Raw genomic sequence first — 27227 nt, 5'->3', positions numbered from 1 at the left:
TAACGAAGTGTTTCATGAAATTCTTGGACGCAATTAACTTCTAGTCTCATCTGTAAAATTGTTTTAAAGATGGCTTGTATCTAACATTGTATTTGACGAATGTGGGTTTCTCTATACATTATCGTTCAGTTTGAGCAAAAACCACGAATTTTAAGATGGCACATAATCTACTTTGATCCGATGAACGGTTTCTACGCTATAAATAATCCGTTTTGAAGTAGCATCTCCAAAATTATGGGGTGATCTCTTGAATATATTATCTTAATTAGTCCTTGGAAGTAGGTTTCAACCTCGTACCAACATATTTCTATTGATTCAAAGTTTCGAAAATTTTGCAAGTCAGTTGAGATTTACTACAAGATATTTGGTTAAAATTAATACTGATTATAAAATTTCAACTAAAATCTCAACTAGTTTGCAAAATATTCGAATCCATAGCATAAATATCTCATTTTTTGGTTTCAAAGCGTAAATATCTCAATTAATTTACTAAACATAGAACTCCAAATAAAATAAAAATCATTTGTTTTGAAAATCAGTTATTATCCTCCTTTCTATAACAAAAATATCACGATCTCATAACAATAGTTCTACTAACAAAATTAGAATCTTTCATACCTAATTTTACATACTAGAAAATCAGATTTGGAAATAGTCAAATCTTTTATCTTAATATCTCAATATTTAGATGTTTAGTATCGGGAAAATGAAATCTCATTCATTAGATAATTTGATATTTCCCTTCTTCTTTTTTTGACATCAAAAGAATTTTTTTTCCTAGTTTCACTATAACCAAATTAAATAAAGTGGCCTCATAAGACGAAACCTATTTAGAAAAAACCTGGTCGGTACCAACAACATAAAATTTCATTCCAAGAACAAATTAGTACATGAAATAACAACAGGAGAACATCGTCTGAATAGTAGACATTGCCTAGAGTGATCACTTAGTAGGATTCGAGATTATTCATAACAACAAACAAACTTGAGGAAGAAGAAAACAACAACAACACATTTTGAAATTACAGACTTATTTCCACCAGAGAATGAGCCTTCTGAAATTCAATTCTTCAAGAGATTTCTTGAGAAGATCCTTTTGCAATAAGGATTCTTACGCAGAATCGAGTGAGGCCTGATGACTTCAACAAGTGTGGCATGAAGTGAACCCTGTCATTAACATCCCACAAAATCTTGAACACTCTAGAATCAAAACGTTAGGAATATTAAAAGAAACTTTCAAACTTGACTTGGCTTTTGTACCTTGGTGACAGCAAGAGCAGCTTGGATGACAAAATTGGCATACGGGTCTTGAATTAGTATATCGAAATGAGGAACAGAGATGAGTTCACGCACGATCTGAGGACGGCTCTCTGGACAATGTGTTAAGCATCGTTCCACCATATGGCTACTGAACTTTTGCATCGAAAGCTCTACATAATGCCCTTTCAACTGCGAAAGCATCGCTGCAATCGCAGAAAAATCCCTCAGTTCTAGAACGAACTGGACTGCATAGTTCCTGCAATTTGATCAAGAAAAAGAATCTTATTACATTGATGTCTCTAGGTTCAATACTTTGTTACATGAAACAGTAAAATTTACCCGTAAGGGTCTTGAGCAAGGAAGAGACTGTTTCTTGAGATTTCAGTTACAAGCTTCTCTCTATGTTGTCCACTGGAATAAGCAATGCACTTTTGTAACACACAGCATCCATGTCGATGTGTCGCGATATCTATACAGTACTTTGTTGCATCTTCAAAGATGAACTACAAAGAGTAATTATATCAGTAATCCATAAGCTAAAGATTGAAAAAAAAACAAAGCTCTCTTTTTTACCTCGTTATCTTCTGTACTAAGGCACTGTAAGCAACGTTGAATTACATGATTCCCATTTAAATCCCTAATGAGATTGAGAAATCCAGGTCTGAGAGCTGTTTTCACCAGAGTAATCTGCTTCCTGGTCTTGATTGATTCCACTAATCTCTGAACAACTCGAGTACTTCACCACACACACACACACAATACAACCTTTTAACTTAACATCAAACTGATCATATAGTAAACATAAATATATACAGAACACTCTTACCCGTAAGCATTGAGGGACATACGAATAAGCTGACCAGGTTCAGAAGTGACCATGAGTATGATCTGTGTTCTTTGTTCTTCATTACAAACATCTAAAAGTTTCTGCATCAAATAATTCCCAAAAGGATCCATCATAAGCTCAACAACATGAGGGATCACCTCATTGAAAACTATCATAGCATCTAAAGCACTTCCATCTTCAAAGATCCTCTGCAAGAATCTGCATCCATGCTGATCTTTAGCCATTATGTAAACATAACCCTGGTACTCAGATACTTTAGGAAGAAGACTCTGAGGAGGCTTGTTACTGCTACTGCCTTGATGATTAAACAATGTTCGATGAACCATTGATGGAACAGAGTAATTGTTGTTAAAACTCTGCAATCCTAAATTCACAGAATTGAGGATTTGATCGTTTTGGTTTGGGAACAGTAAAGGTTGATCCTTTTGATCAACACCAAAACCAGAGTAATAACGAAACCCACCATCACCACCACTAGCTTCATAGTTTCCAAAATTGCTCCTTTGGTTGTTGTAATGGTGATGTGTCTGATCTGTTCGTACATGAGGAAGAGTCTTGTCTCCTTCTTCACCAACATTTAAAAGATCGAAACTTTCGCAAAGACCCAAATCATCACCACCAAGATTACACTTCGTCATCATCATGCCATCGAGTGGAGGAGAAGCGAACTGAGACGAAGCATCTTCAGAAGAACACAACCCGTTCGAGAAGTAACTCGAAAGCGAGTAATCAGACGGTGATCTGAGACAGAACCTACTCGAACTATAAGCTGAGTCACCGAGAAAGAGATTTTGATTATGACGATTGAAGTTTTGAGAGTGATGATGTGATTGGGTTTGAAGAGGAGAAGAAGGAGAACGTGAGAGAAACGAAGGAGGAGACGAAGCTTCTCCAAATTCACCTCTCATCATCATCTCTGTTTCTCGTTTGTTCAACAGAAAAACACACACAGAACACAATCTAAAAGGCACACAACACAAATTATACAGAAACAAAAACAAAACAAAAGACAAAAGTGTTTGAGAAGCTCACTAAGAAAGAGAGAGAGAGAGAGAGCAAGGAGAGAAAGGGAAGGGTTTTTAAAAACAAATTATATATATTTTTTTTTAGTTTACTAAGCGATTAAGTAATGATGTGTTATTGTAAACTTTTTAATTCTCTTAATAATAATAAGTCAATTGGATTTAAAGAGTATGCGATTAAAAGGGCAAGATTTACTCATTTGTTACTATCTTTGTCAGAGATCTGAATTACACAAAAATAATTGGGGACTATTAGATACGTTTTATTTTAGAATATAAGTAAAAAAAAAAAGGTTTGTATCTCTAAAATTAAATATGTCCCCTCTCACAAGAATGTGAGTGAGTTTATTTTTCAAACATATTCTTTTTTGTTGTTAATTAAAAAATCAACAATGCTAACCTTGTCTGAGTTGAACGTTAATATTTGGAGAGAACTTATGTTCTTGATAAGGTCTTTATTATTATATGTTTCAGTATTTTTGTTTGTGTAAAAGAGATAAATGATCTAGACTGTAGGATGATTGTCTATTTATAAACCAATAATTAACTCTTTCTTTTTTTCAACTCATAGACCAACAACTTAAAATCTTTATATATATATATATATATATATATAAATGTTTGCTTACATACTTTGGACAACTATGGTGGCCTATTACCAAAACACTCTTAAAATTTACATCTCTAAGCATTTTAAGAATTAGAAATTTTAATTATCTAACAGTTAAATCTTAAAATATTATTTAAAACGTAAAGTAACATGCTATTTTCTTATTAATGTATTCATATAATGCTATGAAACATAAGTAGAATAACACATATTGTTTAGGCTCAAGGTCCACGTCGATTTAAATGTTTAACTCTAATGTCAATAGTCATTCATTATAAATAAATAAAATTACCCACATTTGTAACTTTGGTGTATTTATTCTATATTAAACGCTTCAAAGCATTGCATATATTACTTAACCGAGGAAAAAAGTAGTTCACTAATTCGATATACGTATATTTTTGGAAAATACAATTCAATATATATAGCGCAAACTGAAAATACAGTATCTAAAAAGAAAAAAAAAACTGAATACAGTATCTAACTGTGGATAAAAGAATCGTGAAACAAAACTATTACAAATCTTTTTTTTTTCTTTTTTTTTTTAAAATGATAACAAATCTTTTGAATGCTATATTATATTACATATACACAAGAACAATAACAAAACAAAAGTAAGAAATCAAAGTAATTTAATTTCGTGAAACAAATTATATGTTCATAATTTGTCTACAGACGTATCATCTTTTTATTGGAAACTACGTGGAATTTATTGGAGTTTCCTGATATAATCATCGATCTTAATAGACAGACCGTAATATATTGACTATTGCTCTAGAAATTGGTTTCCTATAGTCAATAGTTTCTATTTCTTGTTCGTATAAATTTGAGTCAAGACATAAGTATGACCAGGAATATCATTAATATAGTTTCCAAATTAGGGAAGGCAACGAAAACGATGGCTTCTGACACAAGCTACTCACTTTTTGACCACTTTTAATTGCTAGTAGCTGCGTATTATGGCTTCCCTGAGTCTTACTTCCTCGCAATTTCCACTCTTCGGGTCACCATCCAAAGTATCAGTTGCTTCTGCGTCAACGTCAAGCACTAAAGCTTATGTTTACGTCGATTAGTATCTTGTTCGTACGTAACCAGATTTTGTATTTGGATCAAACTATAATTCAATATACATGGGCTTGAAACATATCGATGATATCATGTGCATGTCTTTCCCACTTCTTATTGTGTGTTTAGTTGGGCCATTAACCAATCATATATTCTACCACTGGACTTTTTGATTTTCATGATTTGAGTAAATCGAATTGTTTGGTAGGTAAGGTACCATCACTTATCAATCTCACAAACTTGGGCCACGTACATACATATTATGTAGTAAGAAATTTTGTAATAAAAGACTTGTGCACCAGACGTAGTAATTACGAAAGATGGTCAACTCTCTCTATTTGAGTGATACGTCAGGAGAAAATGCCACATATTTATCCTTATTAAAAGCAAACAAACCTAAACTAAAAGAAATATAAAACATCTTTCATGTTTTCTATTTCTTTTATATGACAAACAGTTTCAATATTTAACTAAATAAATTTAAAGGGGTTTAGAACATGTATCAAGAAAACAGATGCATAACCAAAAGTCAAAAGAGTATCAGGAGTGAATCAAAGAGTCACTTCTTACTCTTGGCGTAAACCATGAATATATGAACATATGGTTAACGCGTTACAATTTTGTCAATAGTTTGAAGAGTTGCATCAGTAGTGAAGATATTGGTTAATATTGTAGAGAAATTCATGAAAGTTTATCCCTAAAAATAAATTTTTATATATGAAGAAGAATAAGGTTTTGTTAACTATCAAACGGAAGATAGTTGAATAAAATTGTAGAATGTTAGTTTAGAAAAATACAGAGACAACGAGAAAGATAGTTGAATAAATTCATGAATGTTGGTATTCATATTCTAATATTTAAAAGTTGTCAAAACGAAAATTATATGAACTTCTTATTAAAAACAAATTCTAGAGTTATATTCAAGAAATTGAGGAGCTAACGTAAATGTAAAATTTAGTTAACTAAAAAACTCTTTGTTACAAAATATGCCTCCTTAGATCAAGCTTTTATTTGATATATTTTTTGACGTTTTAGACAAGAATCTCTCTAAACAAAATTGTTCATGCATGTATCTAATAATTCAATTACAAAATGAGAAAACTTACGTGAAGTATTAAAAAAATCAACATCAAATTATATTTTTCAAAATTTCTACAATTTAAGAAAAGAAAAATAATCTTTACATATATTAAAAAATATATTTATACAGTAGCAAAATTATTTAAAAAACGGTAAGTCATAAGCTCGCACATAGCACCGGTATTCATCTAGTAATAAAAAAAAAATTGTACCTACAAAAACTTGGACTTACGTAACAAGGTAAAAACATTGTATGAATCCAGTCTCAAATCTTTTTTCACAACAGTATTATTGTAAATACAAAAACTTACTTCAAGTTTACAAGAAAAAGTGTTAATGTTTACAAAGGGAGTAAAAAGATCACTTCTTCCAGCTTCGACTACGAAACAGAGGATCTTGAATTTCACCGACAACCCAAGTTTCTTTGGCGATGTCTGCAGAGAGTTTGTAATAGTTTGTGTCGTAATCCATCACTACCAAATTCATCTTCTTCGTCTCTTCCTCCATCAACGATCTCAAATCCTTCTTCTTTCTCACTGTATCATTCTCCTCTTCTTCTCTTCCGCTCAGTTTTTCAGTGTTACCACCTTCCTCTGTTTCTGCTTTCTTCTCCTCTAACCAATTCTTAACCGGCGCAGATCTACACCGCATCAGCAACAACGCGTTTGGCGGCGGAACCGCAGTTTCTACATCAGAAAACGCGTTTTCCTTTTCGTCAACACACTCTTCACTGTTCTGCTTCTCGTGTAAAACCATAAACCATTTCGAGAAAACTGTCCCCGAGCTTTCATCATCTTCATCCTCTTCCTCTTCCTCTTCTTCTTCTTCTTCTCCATCATCGTCTGAGATCACATCCACAGGAGGAAACGCACCGAAACACCGGAAATAAAAGCTGAGGTCACGTAGACAAGTCAAGAAGCCCATGACATCTTTCTTGATCCCAAAGAACTTACTCTCCGACTTGCTTCTATGTATCTTCTCCATCTCCGCCATCAAAGACTGCCAGTTCTTGCTCCCACCGGTACCGCCGCCTTTGCTCGGCCGCACTTTGATCTGACCAGCACACGTGACTTTTGGAGACGTTGGTTCTTCTGCTATCTCCCTTCCTCCACCGCGATTCTGACGGACTCCACCGCCGCTGACAGAGAGCTTACTGAGGCTGCGGCGGTGGTGTGGAGCATTCTGACGACGGTTAAAGGAAGGAGAAGGGGTAGAAATGGATTTGGAAGGTAAAGACAAATGTGTTCTTGAAGGGAAACAAACCATCAAATCTGCTGAGTAACCTGAAGACTTTCCTCCTCCTCTGATCATTTTTTTTCCAATTTGATTTTCTCTTCTTCTTCGATTTGTTTCTTAGATATATAGGATCGATCTTGATGATGGTGGTTTTAGCTTTTTATGAGTTCTGCTACTGGTTTTAAAATTGCTTTCCTCTTCTTCTTTTTTTTCCTTTAAATTTTGTTTATTTTAGACCTTTGTGCTGACAGCTTCGCAAGCTTTAGCTTTTGAGAAATCTTTTTTATTTAAAACTATATATTAAAGTAAACTGATCATCATTATGTGGTTTTGATTACTACCATCAAGTATCAGTTATCAACCACGAACCATGTATTAATATTTTATAAAACTCTACGCATATATATTAACCGATCGGTGTAAAAGACATTTTGTTATTTATATAGATTTTTTTTAAGGCGGATACGAATGTGACAATGGTGATGGTTGATGATCTCAACTTTACTATACCAGATTAAATGAATGAAAGAGAACTGACGACAAAACGTTTTTTTCTTTGAATTGATGCAAACTATGTTGACTTGTATCTCTCGTATTCAATCCGACTTGAATCTCTCCTATGAAATCCAAAACAGAATTAGGTTTATCAGAACTTCACTACGAATATGAAATTATTTAACATTATTAATATTGTAAAGCATAACCAAACCAATGGCCTAAAGATTGCTTAATTAAATGCTTAGAACAGAAAATTACTTGATCAAACATCACATATATATATGCCAATTTTAAAATGGTTTTGGCTACCACTTCTCTTTAGTGTTTTGGATTTAGTCATCATTCGTGACTATGGGCTATAGTTGAGCTAATATCCGCACTAATAAAAAGCTTTGCTTAACAACTACAAGAGATATTAATCTGTTATACAATTTGTTTGCAAAGAACTAAAACGTTTTGATAATTAATCATGTTAAATGTATGGACCACATATGCGATCGTATAAACCTCACGTTTATATAATTCCGCAGCTTTGAAAAGTACAAATAACGTGATTTATTTAGTGTGTTAATGATTAATCAACGACCTCTTGGTCATAATGCTACTCGATGGTTACGAGCCTACGACAATGATTACAGGAATAGATTAGGTGTTTTCAATGATATCAGAATCAATCATTTATCGATTCTTTATTACTTAAAGCAAAGGAATCTAAAACCATTGATGATTAAATTTTAAGTCACTACTCATAAAGATTTTTTTTTAATTTTAAATTTTATTACTTATCATTCTAAAAAGATTTTTTTTTGTTTTAGATTACTTGTCATTTTCATTTACCAATGTAATTTTTACAATAAAGTTTCAAATATAACCCTATTAAATTAACACAATAAATAAAATAAGAAATTATTTGTGAGATTAAACTTGTTAATTTACATAATTTCTTAATTTGCGTGAAATTCTCTAGAATGACAAGTAAATAAAACCGGAGGGAATATAAGTTTAAAGAACTGAAGAAGGTGATGATGCTTAGCGGCGGTAAAGAACTAGCTATAGTAATGTATGGTTCTTTCAACGTCCAAAAAAGACAATTATGTTTGGTAAACAATCGAGTGGCATATATAATAATTCCACATCTATATAGTTTCTATCAATCATGTAATGTTACGGAATCATGATTTTAATGCCGTCATTTCTTAAATTAGTATCATGTTATATCATGCCTTTTTTCATAAATTATTAGTGTTTTAAGCTAACCGGTCCACGTTTTAATAACTCTTTAAATAGGCTATTAGCCTATTAGAACAATGTATATGTATCTTTCATACTGTGCTTGTGTACTTTTAAGCTACATAGGTTTCATACTAAACTGATCACAAGATGCAACATGGATTGGTTGACGTTTTTTAGAAATAAACTTCTGACGTTTTTAGGTACCATTCATGCCATGTTAATGAATCTTTTTGTCGCAAGGATCAAAATCCGTATATGCTTCGAACGATTGACCAAATTTGAACGCCAAGAAAAGTGTAAAGCCAACTTTTATTTGTACACCGTATTATAAAAATGCGCACACGGCACACGTGAGAGAGCGAAAAGAAAAACATATTTTACAAGCATCATCCACAAGGCCCATTAAACAAGGCCCAACAAAAGTTTAATTAAAATGAATTCATCTCTAAAGCCGTCTTCTTGCACTTTAACAGAGCGACGACCGCTTCACCGTACATACAGTTTCCGGCGAAAGCTTCCGTCGCCAGCTCAGCATCATCTCCGACGTCGTATTCTACTCCGCTTGGCCTTACGATCACGAGCGTCGCGGATTCTAAACATACACCACTACTCTTAAGCTTAAGCGACGGCGCGTGTCTCATACTCATCTTCACGCTCGGTACCACACTCCTCCGGTTTCTCACCACGCGCTCCTCCTCGTCTTCCCCACGCGTCGATCTGAACTCTCTAAGCCCTTCAGCGTCCATCACCACCATCCCTTCTCCTTCTACGTCACGTATTACCAAACTCTCCATCTCCTCATGCTCCTTCACGACTTCGCTCATCAAGTAATGACGAGTCGACGCAGCCATCAAGGAGTTTATCGTACACACCACACGCGTCTTCAGTCCATTCACGAACTCGGCGTCCGACTCACCGTCGACGGCGACGGGAGGAGACACGGTTGCGGCGGAACGGAAGGTAACGACGACGCAGCTCTTGAGAGTTTTCCCAAACTCGGCTTTCCACTTAACGGCTGCGCCTTTCTCGAGTTTTACATCGCCACGTGGAAGCTCTACGTCCAAACTCCTGATCTTGTCGAAATGTGAGAGAATCTTGGAAGGGAGACTCGGAGATAGAGCCGGAGTTGGGATCGGTTTGGTCGGTTTAGAGAAAAGAGAGAGGAGACCGTGGAAGGAGTTGAATAAAGATCGGAAAATGTTGGGTGAATCAGACTCGGAGTGGTCAAGTCGGAGGATGAGTGACTCGGACTGTGGTGCAAGCGAGTTGAAACGTTTGGAGAGGGAGCTGCAACGAAGTATGGTTCTAACGTCACCAACTTTGTTCAATATGTCGACGATGATCGGATCAGGAAGGCCATCAAAAACGTCCATTATTTTTAAAAACTTCTAAACAAAAGAGAGTCTCTCTGTGTCTTTTTTTTTTCTCTCACTTTCAATTAATTTTGCTTAAGAGTTTGGGGAGTGTAAACAGAGGAGTTTAAATAAGGAAAAAGGAAGATGATGGTTTTTAATATATTTACTTTTATATTATAAAAAAATAAAAAGTAGAAAGAACAAAGAAGAATCATTTTTAAGGCATGTCGGACTCAATTAATGCCGTCCTCTAATGATATTTTTATTTGGGAAAATCGAATAAACAAAATTAGAAATATTTTTTGTTTTTTTTTTTGCTCGTTTGATGTTTTCAATACGAGACATCGGACAGTCTCTATAAGCGTTCTTGATCGAACGGTCCACGCTGATTTTAACATTGTTTACAATAATTATCTCGATCATTACCGGGAAATATCGAAGAAGAATCGTATAATTGAATCTTATAGTCCTTTCATATCTTTTTATTTTTTTGATCACTTGATTCATATCTTCTTATATCAATTTACTAACAAAAATGTATATAGTCATTACTGCGAAATTGACAAAAAAAAAAAAAAAAAAAAAATTAATTGTTGAAAAAAAAATGTGAGTTATTATGTTGATTAAGTCAGCCAGTTAACGTTTCATATAATTGTTGATATATAAATAGTTTTTTTTTATCAAACAAGATAAATTTTAAATTTGTGAAAATTCCATCAATCAAAAGACATCACAATATCAACTCACCAGATTCTGTTATTACCATTCATATATAAATCAAAACACATCATAATTTAACAAATACTTCTATCATGTACGATGAATGCAAAATCTGAACTTTTTGGCCTCCGGAAGAGATTGAAGGGTCACATTGTATATTTAAACTAAATACGACACATTTTTTTATTCGTAGAATCAATGAAACAACTCTCTTTTTTTTAATGAGGAATATTATCGGCAATTAAAAATTTTGCAATGCTCCGTGCACCATTAAAAAAAGCTTTTAGTTGAAAGTTAGTGTATTTAATACTTATTGTCATTTAGTTTTGAATTGTAACTTCGTTATCAGTGATAATTAACAATGTTTATAACGACATCACTTTTTAAGTTTTAATGTTAAAATGACTAATTAAAATAGTGGTGATCTGATGATGATGGTCTAGTGGAGGGTGGTTTAGTGTCGAGGTCGAAGGTTGTGTTGTTGATGACTGAGTTTTACCATATGCTTGATTCCTATTTGTAATTTGTGGCTTTGTAAACTTGTCCACTTGGCTTTTGTAATCATCAGATTCAATATGAAAAATATTTTCTTTGTTCTAAAGACAAAATTAGAAATGAATGGATCCAAACTATAAAATAGAAGATTCTTTCAACTGGATATAATATCCCAGACGGAATATTTAAAAATCAAATGGGTTAAGTTGAATTCTAGTTTTCTAATTGGTTTTTTAAAACAATGGAATATGCTTTGCTAGGAAAAGGAATACATTCTGTCGACACTATATTTTTAAATTTTTGATTCCCTAAGCTATCAGGAAATTAAAAAAAATAAATAATAATAACTCTAGGTCTTTTAATCTAAGTTATTAACCTGAATAAATTTAAAAAATAATACCAATCCTAACATTTTAAAAATGCAATAGAGGTCATGAATGGAAGATGGTTTTTAAATGGTTTTTAGATTATAGATTTTGGTTTTTAGTTTTTGGTTTTTGATTTTTGAGATTTTAGTTTTTTGTAAGAAAGTTATTTTTAAAATAATTACATAAAGAAACATAAAAAAATAAAAAGAATCGTTAGTTTTCCCTAAAATCTGTAATTATGTGGATCCTAGTTTTTGTTAATATTTGTAAAGAAAAGCTAAAAACTAGTTTTCCTAATTTTTAGGAAATCTATTTAATGTAAAATCTTGAATGGAGAAAAAATTGGTTTTTGAAAAACAAAATCCAAAAACTATAGTAGAATCTACTTGCAATTCAAGACCAGAGTATATTATGGGAAGTGGATAGGAAATTGGGAATAATAGGATTTTAATTCCGGACTTGCCGCTACACAACTCACACTTGACAACGACTAAACTATAGATTATGACGATTTTAATCATTAGCTTATTGAGTAATATACATCTTTATATAGATTCATATTTTTGTTTACCCGAAAACGTCAACATTAACTGAGCCGCGAACTATCATATACTCTATTTGTAAATTTATACATTCGCATAGTTTAATAAAGTAGATGAGATCAAAAAATATTTATTTAAATTGTTTTTTCAAACAATTATTTATTTATTTAAATTGCAGTGAGTTCCATATGCAAGTCTATTTTCATTATTAAAAGAATCTGTTCTCAACGAATCACATAAACTTTTACAAACATGTTGATTAGTAATTAATATATTTTCTAACCAATTGGGTTAAACATTGCCGATGAGAATGAGACATAGAATTCGATGATAACTAATGACTAGAACCAAACACTAAATCTTATAAAAGAAATTAATGTAAATACTTTTACAAGACTGTGTTGATGACAAGTTATCTTCAGTATCATTCATTGAAACAATAATTTAACATCTAAAAGTTAAGGTCTTTCCTTTTAGTTTGCTACTAGTCCCATGTATAGCAGGACCGTCTATGAGACACACGGAGTACTTCATCTATCTAACGAATCACTTCTTCTTCTTCATCTTCTCCTCCAAGTTTTTGTTTCTTCCACTTACCAAACTCTCCAGAAATTCTTTACCCTGCATCGCACATTATAACATTGCTAGTGGTCAAATATTTATAATCATCAACCATGTTCTAATATATCTCACCGAAATTCGACTCCAAGAAGTCGTGTAATTCCACATATTAGCTTTTCCATATCATAACAACATCTTCTTTATAAAAAAAATTATTTGAATATGCCAAATAATAATAATAATAAGAAATGGGTAAAAACAATCAAATTTATAATTTTGTAATGTTTTTTTTGTCTGGTTGTTTACAAATGGCAAATGGCAACTAGCTGTTTTTTACAAAAACAGAGGAGCCAACTCTAGCAACAACTTGTGGGACAAAATAATAAAAAAGCTTAGTAAATTTCACATAAAGCAAATAAACACACTGAAATTTATATTACACAAACACAAGACAAACACATACACTAAGACATGAGAGAAAATGGGGGCAAACAAAAGACAAACAAACCAGACCAAAAAAACACTACAAATGGCAACTTTCTTGTCACTCAATTTGGACACCTAACTAGTTTAGCAAAAATTTGGGAGTCTCTTTCCCTTGTCCCATTTGATGGAAGGTCCGAGTTCTAATTATTGATTATGGAGTACAAGGTATGTACAAAAAAAAGTCTCACAAGAATGTGAGTGAGTTTATTTTTCTAATATACATTTGTAGTTGATTAAAAAATCAAAAATGCTAACCTTCTCACTGTTGAACATTTACATTTTTGGAGAGATTTTATGTCCTTTATTAGAAATTAATCTATTATTATAAGTTTATTTTTGTGTGCAAAAGAAATGCATGATCTAAGAGTGTGGGATGATTATCTATTTATAAATTCTAAATAGATAATTGGCATCCATGATCTATAAATTGGTAATATTAGACCAATAGTTAATATGTTTTCTTGTTTAACTCATAGAGCAAACAACTTGAAATATTTTCTTGTTTAATAAACGATGGCTTATTTAACTTCGAAAACGATGGTGGCTTATTACCAAAACACTCTTATCTTTAAGCATTTTATGAATAAAAAAACATAATTGACCAAAAAAGGATTAGAAATCTTGATTATATAACAGTTAGATCTTAAAATATTATTAAAAGGATTTTATGTCTTAGTGTATGCGTTTGCCTTGTGTTTGTGTGTGGTATATTCTCTTGCTACTGATTGGTATGTGTAATTTACCAAGATTTCTTTTATCTTTTTGTCTCAGCATCTCTTGCTAGATTGGCTCTCTTGTCGAATAAGCAAATGTCGGAACAAAAAAAATATGTTCCATTAATTCCGCACGGTCAATACGCTAGGAGAACTTCAGTTGCAACCATATCGTGTTGAATGGTGAAAGATATTGTTCCCTCAAACATAAAGAGATGGCAGACACGCTAGGTAGAAAAGGACAATCATACGTGGTTGTGGACGGTTTCTTCGATGTTGACAGAGAAAAAATCTATCGGATTGTGGTTGCGTTGCTGAGGAAGGTACACGATGATGTAGCTTCTGGAATCCCAGAGATAGAAGACGTTGAGATCTTCTAGAAACATCCAAGAGAATTGAGCATTTTAAATGTTGATTATCAACACCAAGAATTGGAGCGAGCTTGGTTGTTTTCCATATAAAAAAAACATCCCAAACTACCCTAAATTCTGAGCGAGAGGTACGCCCATTAGATGGTCAAAATCATAGTATTTGTAATTCATTGTCAATAATATTTTTTAAATATTTCAAATTCAATTTCAATACCATTAAATTTACAACCTTCGAAATTCTAACTTTCTTTTGCAAATATTGTGTCAATTCATAATTTTTAAAAATTTAAACAATTAAAAATATACCTACTATTAATTTACACTATAAAATAATAATTATTAATTTCACTATAAATTAATAAAGTGTATTGGTCACAACATTATTAATTTATAGAGATTTTACTGTAAAAGTCTATTTTCATTATTAAAAGAATTTGTTCTCAAAGAATCACATAATTTTTTACATACATGTTGATTAGTAATCAATATATTTTCCGACCAATTGTGTCACGACCCGCTCCCAAACCCTTTGGGACTACACTAGTTTTCTTACTAAAAGGTTATTTTTAAACACATCCATATAATAAAAATACTAAGTTACTCATATTTCCAGAAAATCCTTCCTTAATTAAAATAAAAACCTTAATGCAATATTTCAATAGTCTTGTTAAAAGAAAATAAAAGAATGTCATAAATAAAAAGAAATCCGAACGTAAAAGAAAGATAGAGAATAACCGGTAAAAATAATAAACCCAACGTTCCCAAAAACACACCACAAAGCAAGACGACTAGTGCAACTACTCGAGATTCTTACCGTGACCTGAAGAGAAAAGATTAGAGAGTTAGTAATTAATTACTCAGTGAGGTGGTCAACACTGCCCACCGAAACATAACCTCACAAATAGACTTTCACGCAACTTCCAAACACTAGCATAAAATCAGATAACAAGCATATAGCTTTCACTTGCGTGAAAGACTACGACATACCACCACAATTATTTTTCATAATATATTAAGTATTTTACTTTGATTATAGATTTGGCCATTAACACTTTATATGGCTCCCAAACCTCATTCCTAGAAGACCACGGCCCGTAGCTCGATTCTTCCCGTACTGCTCGTCAGCGGTTTATGACCCATAATGAACCCATCGGTTCATTACAGTCCAACATTCTCAATTCCCGTTTTTAATTATTTTCTTAATAATTTTCTCAACACAAAGACTAAAGTACAACATAACACATTAACAAGCAACATGCATCTCACGTCCTCATATTACCATGGAGCAACCCTTACGACTTAAAACACTAATAATCTACATGCATCTCACGTAACCATATAACCATGCAACAAGCATTAAAACATTTAAATATTACTAATCTAACAACCTAGCAATCAACAATCAATAGTATCTAACTTCAAACTAACGCTTATCAGATGCACAAAAGTGTAAATGAGGTGTTATGAATCCGCAAATCCCTCCCCCACCTGATTGAAGACGACGAAACTAGGAATGGAGAAGTTGAAAGCGGCTAGCCTGAAACTTGTACAAGGAGAATACTGTTCAACACCTTAATCCAGAACTTGCAGAACTAGAAAACCACAACAAAGGAACAAGAGACTTACTGCCCAAGGAACCAGACAACCTAACTTGCAGACGGAGGAAACAGAAACAACAGCAGACGACCCAACTTGCAGATGCCAACGAACCGACTTGTGACAGAAGCAACCAGAAACAACAACCAAAACTTTCAGATAACTTGTAACAGAAGGAACAGATTATAGAAGCTAACACAGTGACTTGTAGAAGATGGGAAACAGATTAATGTTTGGATTTCCTTACCCAAACGAACCACCGGTGATGGATCTCGACTCCAGTGAGAGAAGTGAACGACGGAGACAAACGGTGACTCAAGCGGCGGTGACTACGGATCGACGTAACGTGGAACTTGATCTCAAAGAGAATGGTGATGGTGACTTGAGATTCAGATTTACGGAAACAAGAGAGTGATCGAAGTTGGAACGAAAACTTTGTAAGCGGCTATGACAAAGAAGACAATACGTACACATATATACACACTCGCTTAGGATTTTTGCTTAACAAAGGGGCTGGGCCTTTAATGGACCTAAACGGGTCTCACAAATTGGTTTAAACATTGCCAATGACAATGAGACATAAAATTCGATGATGACTAATGACCAGAACCAAAACACTAAATCTTATAGAAGAAAATTCATGTAAATACTTTTACAAGACTGTATTGATGACAAGTTTAGTATTTTCAGTATTATTCATTGAAGCAACTTAATTTAAAATCTAAAAGTTAAGGTCTCTCCTTTTAGTTTGCTACGAGACACACGAAGTACTTCATCTGTCTAACGAATCACTTCTTCTTCATCTCCTCCAAGTTTTTGTTTCTTCCACTTAACCAAACGCTCCAGAAATTCTTTAACCTGCATCGCACATTATAACATTGCAGTTAGTATAACACTGTAGATAGCTAGTGACTATGAAGTATATAAATCTTATATGCAATTCATACATTTTTTTATCTTTTTAAAAATCATGAAAGAATATACCTGAGATGGGTCTTTGAGAGAGTATGAGGCGTAGGTCTCCTTTATAGTTTTTGAGACCACAATCCCAAAACCTTGTCCCCTTTCACATAAAACCTATAAATACGCTTTATGGCGTCAATATCACATCCTTAATCAACTATGCATGATGATTTTTTGGTTTAGTGTACCTTGAATGCATCTTCATCAGTACGGTCATCCCCAATGTAAACCGGTAACACATCTTCAGATTCTGCTAATCTTATATTTTAATTTAACCAAACATATTTTCAGATTAACAGATCTAACATTAACAAAAAGTATGAATTACGAAAGTCAAATCTTAAAAGAAAGAAAAAAAGATCACACACCTAATGAGTTTAGCAAAAATTCTAGAGCCTTTCCCTTGTCCCATTTGATGGAAGGTCGGAGTTCTAACACCTGTTTTTATCGATAAATAGTTACGTTTTAATACAATAATACATTACATTTGAAAATTTAACTTACGTGACTAGTCAAATGTTACCTTTTTGCCATGCGTCAGTCTCAACTTCGGATAATCAATGAGAACCAATCTCACTTGCTCCGCTAATGCAGCCCATCCCTGTGGAGCACAAACATGTTACATCATTTAGTACGTTATCGCAGACAACACTTTTTTTTTTTTTCCTACCTTTTCATCAACCCGACGAAAATGTACCGATAGACAAAACTTGTTGTTCTCAACCGTAGCTCCAGAGATGCATTTTGTTTTTTCCTTTAAAACATTAACCACCTGAAATTGTATAGTAAACAATTCAAATTCTCGTTTTTAGTTCGTCACAATTGAAGTAAACAAACTAAAGATGACGAAACTACAAAAGGGAACCTCGTCGATCATTGGTAAATAGTCACTTGCAGGTTGAAACATGACTTCTTGATTACTCTGCAATGACCCGATTAATCAGATAGTATTACAACAAATCTTGTCTCACAAATTTCGGGAAAATTGACCAAAAATATAAATAAAAAAACCTCATCAGTATTTGTCGGACCCTTAATGTCCATGCCGTGGCTCCCGGCGTAGTGGATTCCAGCGAGTTTCACAAAACTCTGAACCTGAAAAACAAACAAAAACATATCTCATGTAACATTATACAGTTTACTATATCTATACACATGCACGTAGAAAAATTCAAATATAGTCAAATATATTATTGTTGATGGAGAGTTTACTTTGTCTGTGCTTCTGCCGCTTATGATCGCAGTCTTGAAATGTATAGCCACTTCCTTTACAACATCACGCATCTACAAAATATATATATATATATATATATATATATTAGCGCACAAGAACTAAACTCAAACCATAACATGATGAAGCAAGATCAAGAGAAAGAAAAAACCTCGTCGGTTATGTAAGCTTTGTCATGATCTTCAGTGATTCGTGAGAGAGTTCCGTCGTAATCAAGAAACATGATAATTTGTTTGCCTTCTGCATCACTCATGATTTTGTTGAACATGTCCAATGCCGACGGATGAAGAGCCTAAATCCAAAAATAAAATGATTACAAAATAGCCTAAAATCCATAATATAATTAACCAGGTATGAAGAGTGTAGTCATGGAATTAATAGCCCATTCTTAGATTTTTTTTTTTCCTTTTTCTAATAAACCTAAAACATAATCATTTCGATTAGTCAAATAATGTGTTTACGGTAAATATTGAACCTATAGAAAAAATAAAATTTATATATTTTCTTCTAATTATTTACCATCAAACCATCAACGCTTGGTTTATTTTTACCATCAAACCATCAACGCTTGGTTTATTTTTGTTATTTATTAAAACAAATATATATATATATATATATAGGTGCTCGATGATTCAACATCTATTATCTAAGCTAATAGATTCTAAATACTGGAATTCATATAGGAAATTGTAAATTATATACGAAACATAGAGAATTAAACACAAATACAAATTAGATTAGGAAAACTTAGAAGAAATTAATTTCCAAACAAGAACATCATTTGAAAGATGTCATCCAAACAAAATAAAGTTCATATAATAAAACAAAATATAATAACGTACAATCCAGGAGCTTATCTCGTCATCTTTCTCGGATGCTATGAGTTCATCAGAGGAGGAAGATCTGATACGTGTCGGAGACAAATCCCTCAACGAATCGACCAAAGTCTCGACCTTTCCGGTAACATTCTTAATCTTCATGTCAACGATCTGAGAGAGGTATAAGAGTAACTCGGCGGTGGCGAAAACACTAGCTAGGTAGAGGCTATAATCTATTTTCTCAGTGGTTGCACAAACTACTCTTTAGGCTCATATATATATAAGTAAAAAGCTAATTTATAGAAGATGACATGCGCATGATAGTTAATGATTTCATAAATATAGAAATCTATTCTCCTAATAAAGTAAAGATTTTTGGTAATATAGAAAAGAAATACATATCTTTGAATAAATCATTATTTAGTAAATGAGATTAAATTGAAACCTCTCATTTCTTTGAATATAGGGTTTACCTATACATATGGAGTTTTCCAGTTGTGTGGCTGTTAAATGGTTCATGCATGAGGAAAAATAAAGCATCAGACTTTTGACTTTTTTTTTAATAAATAGAAACGTATTAATTACATTAAAATTCACAAAAATTAATCAAAGTTCAACGAAATCTACATAAATTTTTAAGGAAGATGATCAAACAATATGTATCACAAGATTTTCTCATTTAATGGATTCTGCTAATTCGTTTGACTAACATTTTCATAATTACTCATATTTAAAATAAAATAAAAAACATATTTTTCTCTTTTACAAATGGTAAAAAAAACAAAAAAAGGATTTTAAATGGGCCATAAATGATGATGAGAGCCCAAAAGGTCAAAAATTGGAGAAAAGAATTAAAAATAATAATAAAGAGCTTAAAATAATTTATACGACGTCGTTTGCGAGGTTCTGTGATTCTCTTGCTTATTTTGGGGAAGAGCTTTTTGTAGAGAGAGAGAGAGAGAGAGGAGATTCCGAGAAAATAGAGAGAGGTAGAGATCCTTGAAAGGTCAAAAGAAGGTCAGGGGGATTGTGATTAACCCGTTGAATCATCTCCTTCTCTGGTCAAAATAGTACTAGTTTGAGAGAGAGCTAAAGCCAAACCCTAAACGGCGAGTTAAGGAAGGGAATGGTCGGCGTGATGAATAGATTGAGGAATCTGGACGCTTACCCTAAAATCAATGAAGATTTCTACAGGCGTACTCTTTCTGGTGGTGTTATCACCCTCGTCTCTTCTCTCGTCATGCTTATTCTCTTCTTCTCGGAGCTTCGTAAGTTCATTACATTCTTCTATATGTATACCCCTCTTCTTTTTTTTCGTAGCTTTGGATCCAGTTTGATCCGGGGAAGCTATAAAGGTCGATGCTTTGTAGAATTGGAGCTCCAAAGTTTTGTTTTTTACTTCTGGGTTTTGAGTTTTAATTTTGTGGGTTTTTGTTTCTTTTGTTGTGTAGAGCTTTACATTCATCCGGTGACGGAGACTCAGCTTCGTGTTGATACATCAAGAGGAGAGAAGCTACGCATTAATGTATAATTTTTGTTCATTTGCTTACTGCTTTGAGTTTTTGTAAAGGAGTAACTTATCATATACAATTTTTTGCAGTTTGATGTTACATTCCCTGCGCTGCAATGTTCGATTATTAGTCTTGATTCCATGGATATTAGTGGAGAGAGGCACCTTGATGTGGTATGTGCTGCTTGATTGTTCTTCTCCATTCTTGTTTTTGCGATATGTGTGTACACTTTGTCTGATTTTGAATTATGTTGCAGCGACATGATATAATTAAAAGAAGATTAGACTCTTCTGGCAATGTCATTGAGGCAAAGCAAGACGGAATTGGTCATACCAAGGTTAGGTTTTTTTCAAAGGATTTGACCTTTCATTTTTCAAGTTCTATATCTGATCTCATTGCAAGAAGTCTTGAGCGATTGGAAATTGTTGAAGTTCTGTATTTTTTTGCTTTGTTATGTCTCTGATTCCATATTGCTATTGTTCATCTTCAGATTGAGAAACCACTACAGAAACATGGTGGAAGGTTGGAACACAATGAAACATATTGTGGTTCCTGTTTTGGAGCCGAACTGGTAAGCTTCCCTAAATCGATAATATTCTCTTACATGTGATTCACTTGCAGTAGAAAATCTCCAACAGAGTTCACTAGTGTTGATTTTATTATTCCCATTTTCAATTGGTGAAATGTTTTTGATCCTCTTTGCATGTCATTTCTTACACTTCACAGTCGGATGATGCTTGTTGTAATTCATGTGAGGAAGTTCGTGAAGCTTACCGAAAGAAAGGTTGGGCCCTCTCAGACCCTGAATCAATCGACCAGGTATACTGACATACCCTTAATATCAACAAATTTGGTTGATCATGTTCCTTGATTTGAAGAAAGTAGCGATGTCTTATTGGTTTAAATTTAAATGGGATCTATTTGCCTAAGAAAAAAACTTGATGTAACTGAAGAAAGCATGGATGGTCTTTCGTTTCGTCCACCCTCCATCTAGTATATGATAATTCTTACTCATTCCATCTCAGTGTAAAAGAGAAGGCTTTGTGCAAAAGGTCAAAGACGAAGAAGGTGAAGGTTGTAATGTTCACGGTTTCTTGGAAGTTAATAAAGTTGCTGGGAACTTTCATTTCATTCCTGGGCAAAGCTTTCATCAATCCGGTTTTCAATTTCATGATATGTTATTGTTCCAGCAAGGCAACTACAATGTAAATGAAGTTTTATTCTTGTTTCAATTTCTCTTTTAAAAAGTTGCTCATATTTCAATTGGGTCCTGACATCATTATATCTCTACACAGATTAGCCACACGGTCAACAGATTGGCCTTTGGGGACTTTTTCCCTGGTGTAGTGAACCCTCTAGATGGGTAAAAACTTCTTCCCCAAGCCATTACTCACGCCTGTTATCACTTTTCCAATCATCTTATCTTCTGAAACTTTCTCTTGGTTCTCTCAGTGTGCAGTGGCATCAGGGGCAACAGAGTGGTGTATATCAATATTTTATCAAGGTATGCCTCATTTTTTCATTATTTCCATCGATAACATTCTCACCTGGTACACAATACATTAGATAAATGTTTTCGAATAGGCATTAGTGAGATCTTAATGGCTTATTATTATCTGAATTTGCTGATAGAGAAGTATGAGGATATTCTTAAATACAATTTATTTTCTCCACCGGTTTTAGCTTTTGCGTACTATAAATTGTTGCTGTAATGATTGTGGTGTGGAATTGCAGGTGGTACCCAGCATATACACTGATGTTCACCAGAATACTATTCAGTCAAACCAGGTAAAAGCTAAATCACCAAATCTCTGTTTAAACATCTTGACCTTTCCTTTATGTAAAATGTAACAAATGGGTTTTGGTTTTTTGGCAGTTCTCTGTGACAGAACATTTCCAGGGCATGGAAGGAGGTCGCATGCAATCCCCACCTGGTGTTTTCTTTTACTATGATCTTTCACCAATTAAGGTCTGTTTGGAGCTTTTTGGTATTATGTTAATGAATACAAATGGAAACTATGTCTCAAAAACTCATTTTCATTTGATTGTTGTTAGGTGATATTTGAGGAGCAACATGTGGAGTTCTTGCACTTCCTAACAAATGTGTGTGCTATAGTTGGAGGTAATGGATATAATCTCTCTTCTCCGTTCAGTTACATTAAACATACTAGTGATATGTTATCGTCAAATTGGAAACTAAATATATATACCTTTTGATTTGCAGGTATCTTCACGGTATCGGGAATACTAGATTCGTTCATATACCATGGACAACGAGCAATTAAGAAGAAAATGGAGATTGGTAAATTCAACTGAGTTGTTTAATATCCTCCACTTTCTTCATCAGCGACTGGAGAATCATCACGACGGGTTTTTTTACAGTTAGACGTTAGGTTTGTATTTGGCGAAAATGCGGTGATCACCCGATTTAAAGAGTTTTGTAGTACTGTAACATGTTCCAGGATCTGAACTTTTTTGCCTTTGACTATTCCCTATCTCTCTTCATAGGCAACGTACAAAGTGTAAAATTATGTATCTTCCAATTCAAACGAGTGTTTTCTTCAGTTTAATTTGAGCTTGTTTTTGTTTTAAAACACACAAAAACGTAGCAGGTCTCTCTAATGGGGATACAATCATAAGATCAAGATGGTTTGTGGTTTGACTGACCATAGCCGGTCTCGGGTTTCAAGAAAACGATAAATGTTTGACTGCTTGTAACAGGTATATGCAGTAATAAAAGTTTGGATTAAATCTAAATATATCGATCTTGTTTGATGTTGTTGAGCTGGCCTTTTCTTTTTAGTGTCTACGTTTAGTGATCATTAGAGTTAGTGATTTCTTAGATTAGCTTTAAGCAATGGGTAAAAAGACACTAAAATAGATTCAGGATGCTACCTCATTTACGGTCTAAGCAACACTTCCTAGTTTTAAGTTTGTTAAGTTTAGCTTTAAAAATCTGAGTCGTTGTTGGTACATCTTCACAAATTAATAATATTGGAATCATAATACTTATCGTTTTTTTAATTTTAATTAAAATAAGAATTTTTTGTTTAAATTTATAGTTTTCTCAAAAAGAAATTATTATCTTATTATTTTATCAATGATGTAAATTTTATATTGTTCTAACTTGGGACTAAATTTTTTAATCAATTTATTGAATATTAATGTATTAGTAATGATTAATTTATCAAATATTAGTTTAGAGTTAGGTTTTATTGTTTCTCTTGTAATGATTTTTTTTTTCTTTGAATGCACTTTTATTATTATTATTATTATTATTATTATTATTATTATTATTATTATTATTATTATTATTATTATTATTATTATTATTATTATTATTATTTCATCTGCTTCATTTGAATGTGCTGTAGATTTTAGAAAAGTTTTTTGATTTTCTTTTTTTTTCAAATTGTGTTTATTATTTAATATTGTCCCATTTTGCCTTCGTGCAATTGGGATATTTTTGTTGTTAGTATGAGAACTTATTTGCAGCATATCTCATAGGCCTTGATTGGAACAACTGTTAGTGGAGCATTAGCATTATGCAGCATGAGCAGTATGCTGCATAAGCTGTATGCTATTAATATATTAACAATGATATGTGATTGGTACATCTGTTAGCATTTAGACATAAAATTACAAAATTAGACATTTTAAATATACAAATATAGATTTTGTTGCTAATGAAATAGTTTAAAATACTTATTTTGAAAAACAAATTAAAACATCTTATAAACATAATATCAAATGAAACAATAACTTATGAATATTAAAATAAATGAAACAAATCATACGAAAAATAGTTTGTAAGCATAAAAACATATAAAACATAATCTCAACCACCACACAAACCAAAAAAAAATCAACATGTACGTAAAACATATATACTCATACCTTGCTTGTTGGTTGCACACGTTCTTCTTGATTCGACATGTTGAAACTGTTTACAATATTATTATATGTTATATTTCTGGCTTTGACAAAAAATGTTGTGAGACGTTGCATTAAAAAACAAAAAGGTAATAATAGATGAGAAACAATGAAAACCATCATCTTCAAGAAAAACAACAAGACATCTTCGTACCCTTTGCATCATATATGAATATACACAAGAAATTTGGCTATAAGATTAAAAAAATGGAAGAGTTGCTTTTCAACTTACGAGGTTTGCTGAGGTTTGCTGCTGCAGACTTTTCTCTGATGCGTTTTCTTTAGGGTTAGGTCAAAAATATTATTGTGAATTTATAGTAAACTCTAGGTGATTAATGAGGGTAAAATTGTATTTTAATAACTTTAAAACCATTATGCTTGGGAAATGCTTCATTTAGGAGCATTGGGCTATAGAGCATTTAAAAACCTTTTATGCTCCCTTTATGTTCCTTTTATGCTTTCTAAACAAAACATGATTGGATTTCTAAAATCTATATGCTCACTTATATACACTACCAATCAAGGCCATAGTTGAAATTAATAAGAGAATAAAAGATTATACGTATTCATAATAAATCTAGCCTTTCATGGTCACCTAAGGGTTTATATATAACTTGTGAGTGAGCATGCGTGCCTCTCCGTAAATTTTTCATTTCACTATCAACCAAAAATATAGTAGTTTTCTAATCGATATTTTTTCCACATTGGAGATCACCTTATTTGGCTTATACCAAACCATCGTCACTTGGTTACTAAAAAGTTAAAAAGGTGTATTTTTTTCTTTGCGCCAATTTTAGATAAATTTAAGCTAATAAGAAAAACTTCGAATTAACACAACGATTTTTTAAAACTACAGAATATATTAAAATAAAAAAATTACATTAAAAAAAAAAAAAAAAAAAAACTCGCACGGTCGAAGCATGACAAAAAACCCAGCTCAGACCGACGCAGAGATTAACAATAATTACAATAACGTACGTCAACTTATTAATATTAACATAAAAGCCCCCTAATAATAAAAAAGTCCCTGCAATGACCAAAAACTTCCATAATAGAGACCTCTAAATTCCCTAAAATACCCCTACGGCATCAACTAATTTACAAGACTCGAAGAAGAAGAAGAAGACTGAAGAATCGAATCCCAATCGATCTCGTACGACGGATACTTCTCCAACGCAAAGTTCTCGTTCCACGGCGGATGAATCTCCTCCTCCGCATCACCGAACGTCAGATCCGACAACGGCGAAGAAGATCCACCAGATCCGTAGCTCTCCGTCAACGTCGGCGAAGATCCAGCGCTGGAGTAATCCTCCGATTTCACTCCCGAATCCGCCGCCTCCGTTTGTTTCACGGCGACGGTTGACGACGAACGTCTCCGAGAAGTAGCCTTCTTCGTAGATTTCACCTGTTTCTGTTTTTGCGTCGTCTCGGCTAAGTTTTGACAGATAGCTTCGAGTTTAGCGTCGACGGAGGACTGAAGAGGCTGATACTCGCCGATGTTGGATCCGTTGTGACGGAGGTTAGGGAAATTAAGCCGGGCGAAATCGCCGCGCAGCTTAAACGCAGCTTTGTCGTAAGCCAAAGCAGCTTCCTCCGCCGTATCGAAGGTTCCGAGCCAGAGACGAGTTCGGTTCCTAGGCAAACGGATCTCCGCCACCCATTTACCCCAGTGACGTTGTCTCACTCCTCTGTATAGCTTCATCGGTTTAGGCAACGAAGCTCCGGTTTGTTTCATCGAAACCGGTTTAGGACTAAGATGGTGGTTTTGGTGGAGATCAGACCGGTATGATGGAATCGGAGTGGGTACGGTGGAGAACGCAAACGCGGATGAATCGTTTTCGGAAGGGGTTTTGATAAAAGGTAAAAGCGCTTCCATTAATTCACCGCCGAATGGATCAGATTGGTGAAACGTTGTGTTACTGATACTGTAAAAATCCATAGAAGTTGCCATTTATATATATTTTTAGAAGCTAGCTTTGTAGTAAAAAAAAACAAAAAAAAAACTCCTGGTTCTTGTAAAAAGTAAAGAACAAGGTTTTTCTAGAGAGGTTTAAAAATAAACAACCTCTGTGTAGATTTGAGAGGAGGGAATTTAAAAAATACCCACACAAACGATTCAATCTACAAAGAAAAGAAGAAGAAGAAGATCAAAAATAAAAAAGATTGATCTCTTTCAGAAAATACCTGGCTTTTTTAATTATAAAACAGTTTCAAGAGTTTGATTTGTTGTGTAAACAAGTAAAAATCAAAACTATTCAAAGACAGATTACAAACAGAAAGAAATCAAAGAACAGATCTAAGGGGTGGATTTGCAAAGAATAAAAAGTTCAGCAGAAAATCAGAAAGAAGAAAAACTTTTTTAGGAAGAAGACACCCAAGTGTTTGGTTTTTTTTATTTGTAAGTGAATAACTCTCAGCCTCACCGATGATACACACTTATCTCTTCAGCTTGGCTCTTGTTTATATAGGAGGCCTGGCGTGTAATATCATCACTATTTATTTATTTATTTATTTTTATCTCCTCCTCGTATTTCTCAAATTTAAAAATTAATCTGAAATACGTCTAATAAATTTTGTTTTTGTTCTTTTGTAGTATACATCGGATACTTTTTTTTAAAGATTGTTGCATGTTGGCAAAATTTAAATAATAATAACCTCGTATGAATTACTGAATTACAGTAACCTCATCCATGTTTTCTTAAATAAGTATATA

At 33.3% G+C, this 27227-nt stretch overlaps 6 protein-coding genes across 6 annotated transcripts; 1 reads left to right on the top strand and 5 right to left on the bottom strand.

Moving 5' to 3' along the window:
- LOC104776345 (putative pumilio homolog 8, chloroplastic) lies at window positions 859-3075 on the bottom strand. Its single transcript, XM_010500385.2, has 5 exons — window positions 2087-3075; window positions 1834-1996; window positions 1600-1763; window positions 1261-1516; window positions 859-1167 (listed from the first exon to the last, which is right to left on the bottom strand). The coding sequence occupies exons 1-5, from the start codon at window positions 3019-3021 to the stop codon at window positions 1063-1065; spliced, it is 1623 nt and encodes a 540-aa protein (XP_010498687.1). The 5' UTR covers window positions 3022-3075; the 3' UTR covers window positions 859-1062.
- On the bottom strand, window positions 6118-7454 carry LOC104776344. The gene has a single exon (XM_010500384.1). The coding sequence runs from the start codon at window positions 7193-7195 to the stop codon at window positions 6245-6247; it is 951 nt and encodes a 316-aa protein (XP_010498686.1). The 5' UTR covers window positions 7196-7454; the 3' UTR covers window positions 6118-6244.
- LOC104776343 (F-box protein At1g22220-like) lies at window positions 9145-10284 on the bottom strand. Its single transcript, XM_010500383.2, has one exon. It carries the CDS (start codon window positions 10222-10224, stop codon window positions 9280-9282), a length of 945 nt encoding a protein of 314 aa, XP_010498685.1. The 5' UTR covers window positions 10225-10284; the 3' UTR covers window positions 9145-9279.
- Window positions 17201-19294, bottom strand: LOC104776341 (probable trehalose-phosphate phosphatase C). Its single transcript, XM_019239889.1, has 9 exons — window positions 19095-19294; window positions 18404-18544; window positions 18234-18305; window positions 18012-18116; window positions 17887-17943; window positions 17692-17793; window positions 17545-17622; window positions 17386-17459; window positions 17201-17279 (listed from the first exon to the last, which is right to left on the bottom strand). The coding sequence occupies exons 1-9, from the start codon at window positions 19230-19232 to the stop codon at window positions 17201-17203; spliced, it is 846 nt and encodes a 281-aa protein (XP_019095434.1). The 5' UTR covers window positions 19233-19294.
- Window positions 19985-23151, top strand: LOC104776340 (endoplasmic reticulum-Golgi intermediate compartment protein 3). Its single transcript, XM_010500381.2, has 13 exons — window positions 19985-20338; window positions 20522-20595; window positions 20671-20754; window positions 20838-20918; window positions 21072-21152; window positions 21308-21400; window positions 21607-21786; window positions 21877-21944; window positions 22034-22085; window positions 22316-22369; window positions 22458-22550; window positions 22637-22703; window positions 22806-23151. The coding sequence occupies exons 1-13, from the start codon at window positions 20197-20199 to the stop codon at window positions 22895-22897; spliced, it is 1161 nt and encodes a 386-aa protein (XP_010498683.1). The 5' UTR covers window positions 19985-20196; the 3' UTR covers window positions 22898-23151.
- Window positions 25469-26957, bottom strand: LOC104776339 (ethylene-responsive transcription factor RAP2-13-like). The gene has a single exon (XM_010500380.2). It carries the CDS (start codon window positions 26463-26465, stop codon window positions 25608-25610), a length of 858 nt encoding a protein of 285 aa, XP_010498682.1. The 5' UTR covers window positions 26466-26957; the 3' UTR covers window positions 25469-25607.

Source organism: Camelina sativa, chromosome 3 (assembly GCF_000633955.1).
Source record: "Camelina sativa cultivar DH55 chromosome 3, Cs, whole genome shotgun sequence".
Lineage (NCBI taxonomy): Eukaryota > Viridiplantae > Streptophyta > Magnoliopsida > Brassicales > Brassicaceae > Camelina > Camelina sativa.
Note: the sequence above shows the minus strand (reverse complement) of the source record. Positions and strands in the feature narration are given on the sequence as shown.

Bases quoted from the DNA above. Each gene is read 5' to 3' on its own strand.
- LOC104776345 (XM_010500385.2), bottom strand. From the start codon at position 3,021: ATGATGATGAGAGGTGAATTTGGAGAAGCTTCGTCTCCTCCTTCGTTT. The intron at 1,997-2,086 runs GTAAGAGTGTTC...TGTGTGGTGAAG, and splicing joins ATGTCCCTCAATGCTTACGG to TACTCGAGTTGTTCAGAGAT. The intron at 1,517-1,599 runs GTAAATTTTACT...ATCAAATTGCAG, and splicing joins CTTGCTCAAGACCCTTACGG to GAACTATGCAGTCCAGTTCG.
- LOC104776344 (XM_010500384.1), bottom strand. From the start codon at position 7,195: ATGATCAGAGGAGGAGGAAAGTCTTCAGGTTACTCAGCAGATTTGATG.
- LOC104776343 (XM_010500383.2), bottom strand. From the start codon at position 10,224: ATGGACGTTTTTGATGGCCTTCCTGATCCGATCATCGTCGACATATTG.
- LOC104776341 (XM_019239889.1), bottom strand. From the start codon at position 19,232: ATGAAGATTAAGAATGTTACCGGAAAGGTCGAGACTTTGGTCGATTCG. The intron at 18,306-18,403 runs GTTTTTTCTTTC...TATATTTTGTAG, and splicing joins AAGCTTACATAACCGACGAG to ATGCGTGATGTTGTAAAGGA. The intron at 17,623-17,691 runs GTAGGAAAAAAA...TGTGCTCCACAG, and splicing joins TTCGTCGGGTTGATGAAAAG to GGATGGGCTGCATTAGCGGA.
- LOC104776340 (XM_010500381.2), top strand. From the start codon at position 20,197: ATGGTCGGCGTGATGAATAGATTGAGGAATCTGGACGCTTACCCTAAA. The intron at 20,339-20,521 runs GTAAGTTCATTA...TTTGTTGTGTAG, and splicing joins TCTCTTCTTCTCGGAGCTTC to AGCTTTACATTCATCCGGTG. The intron at 22,086-22,315 runs GTATGCCTCATT...GTGGAATTGCAG, and splicing joins TATATCAATATTTTATCAAG to GTGGTACCCAGCATATACAC.
- LOC104776339 (XM_010500380.2), bottom strand. From the start codon at position 26,465: ATGGCAACTTCTATGGATTTTTACAGTATCAGTAACACAACGTTTCAC.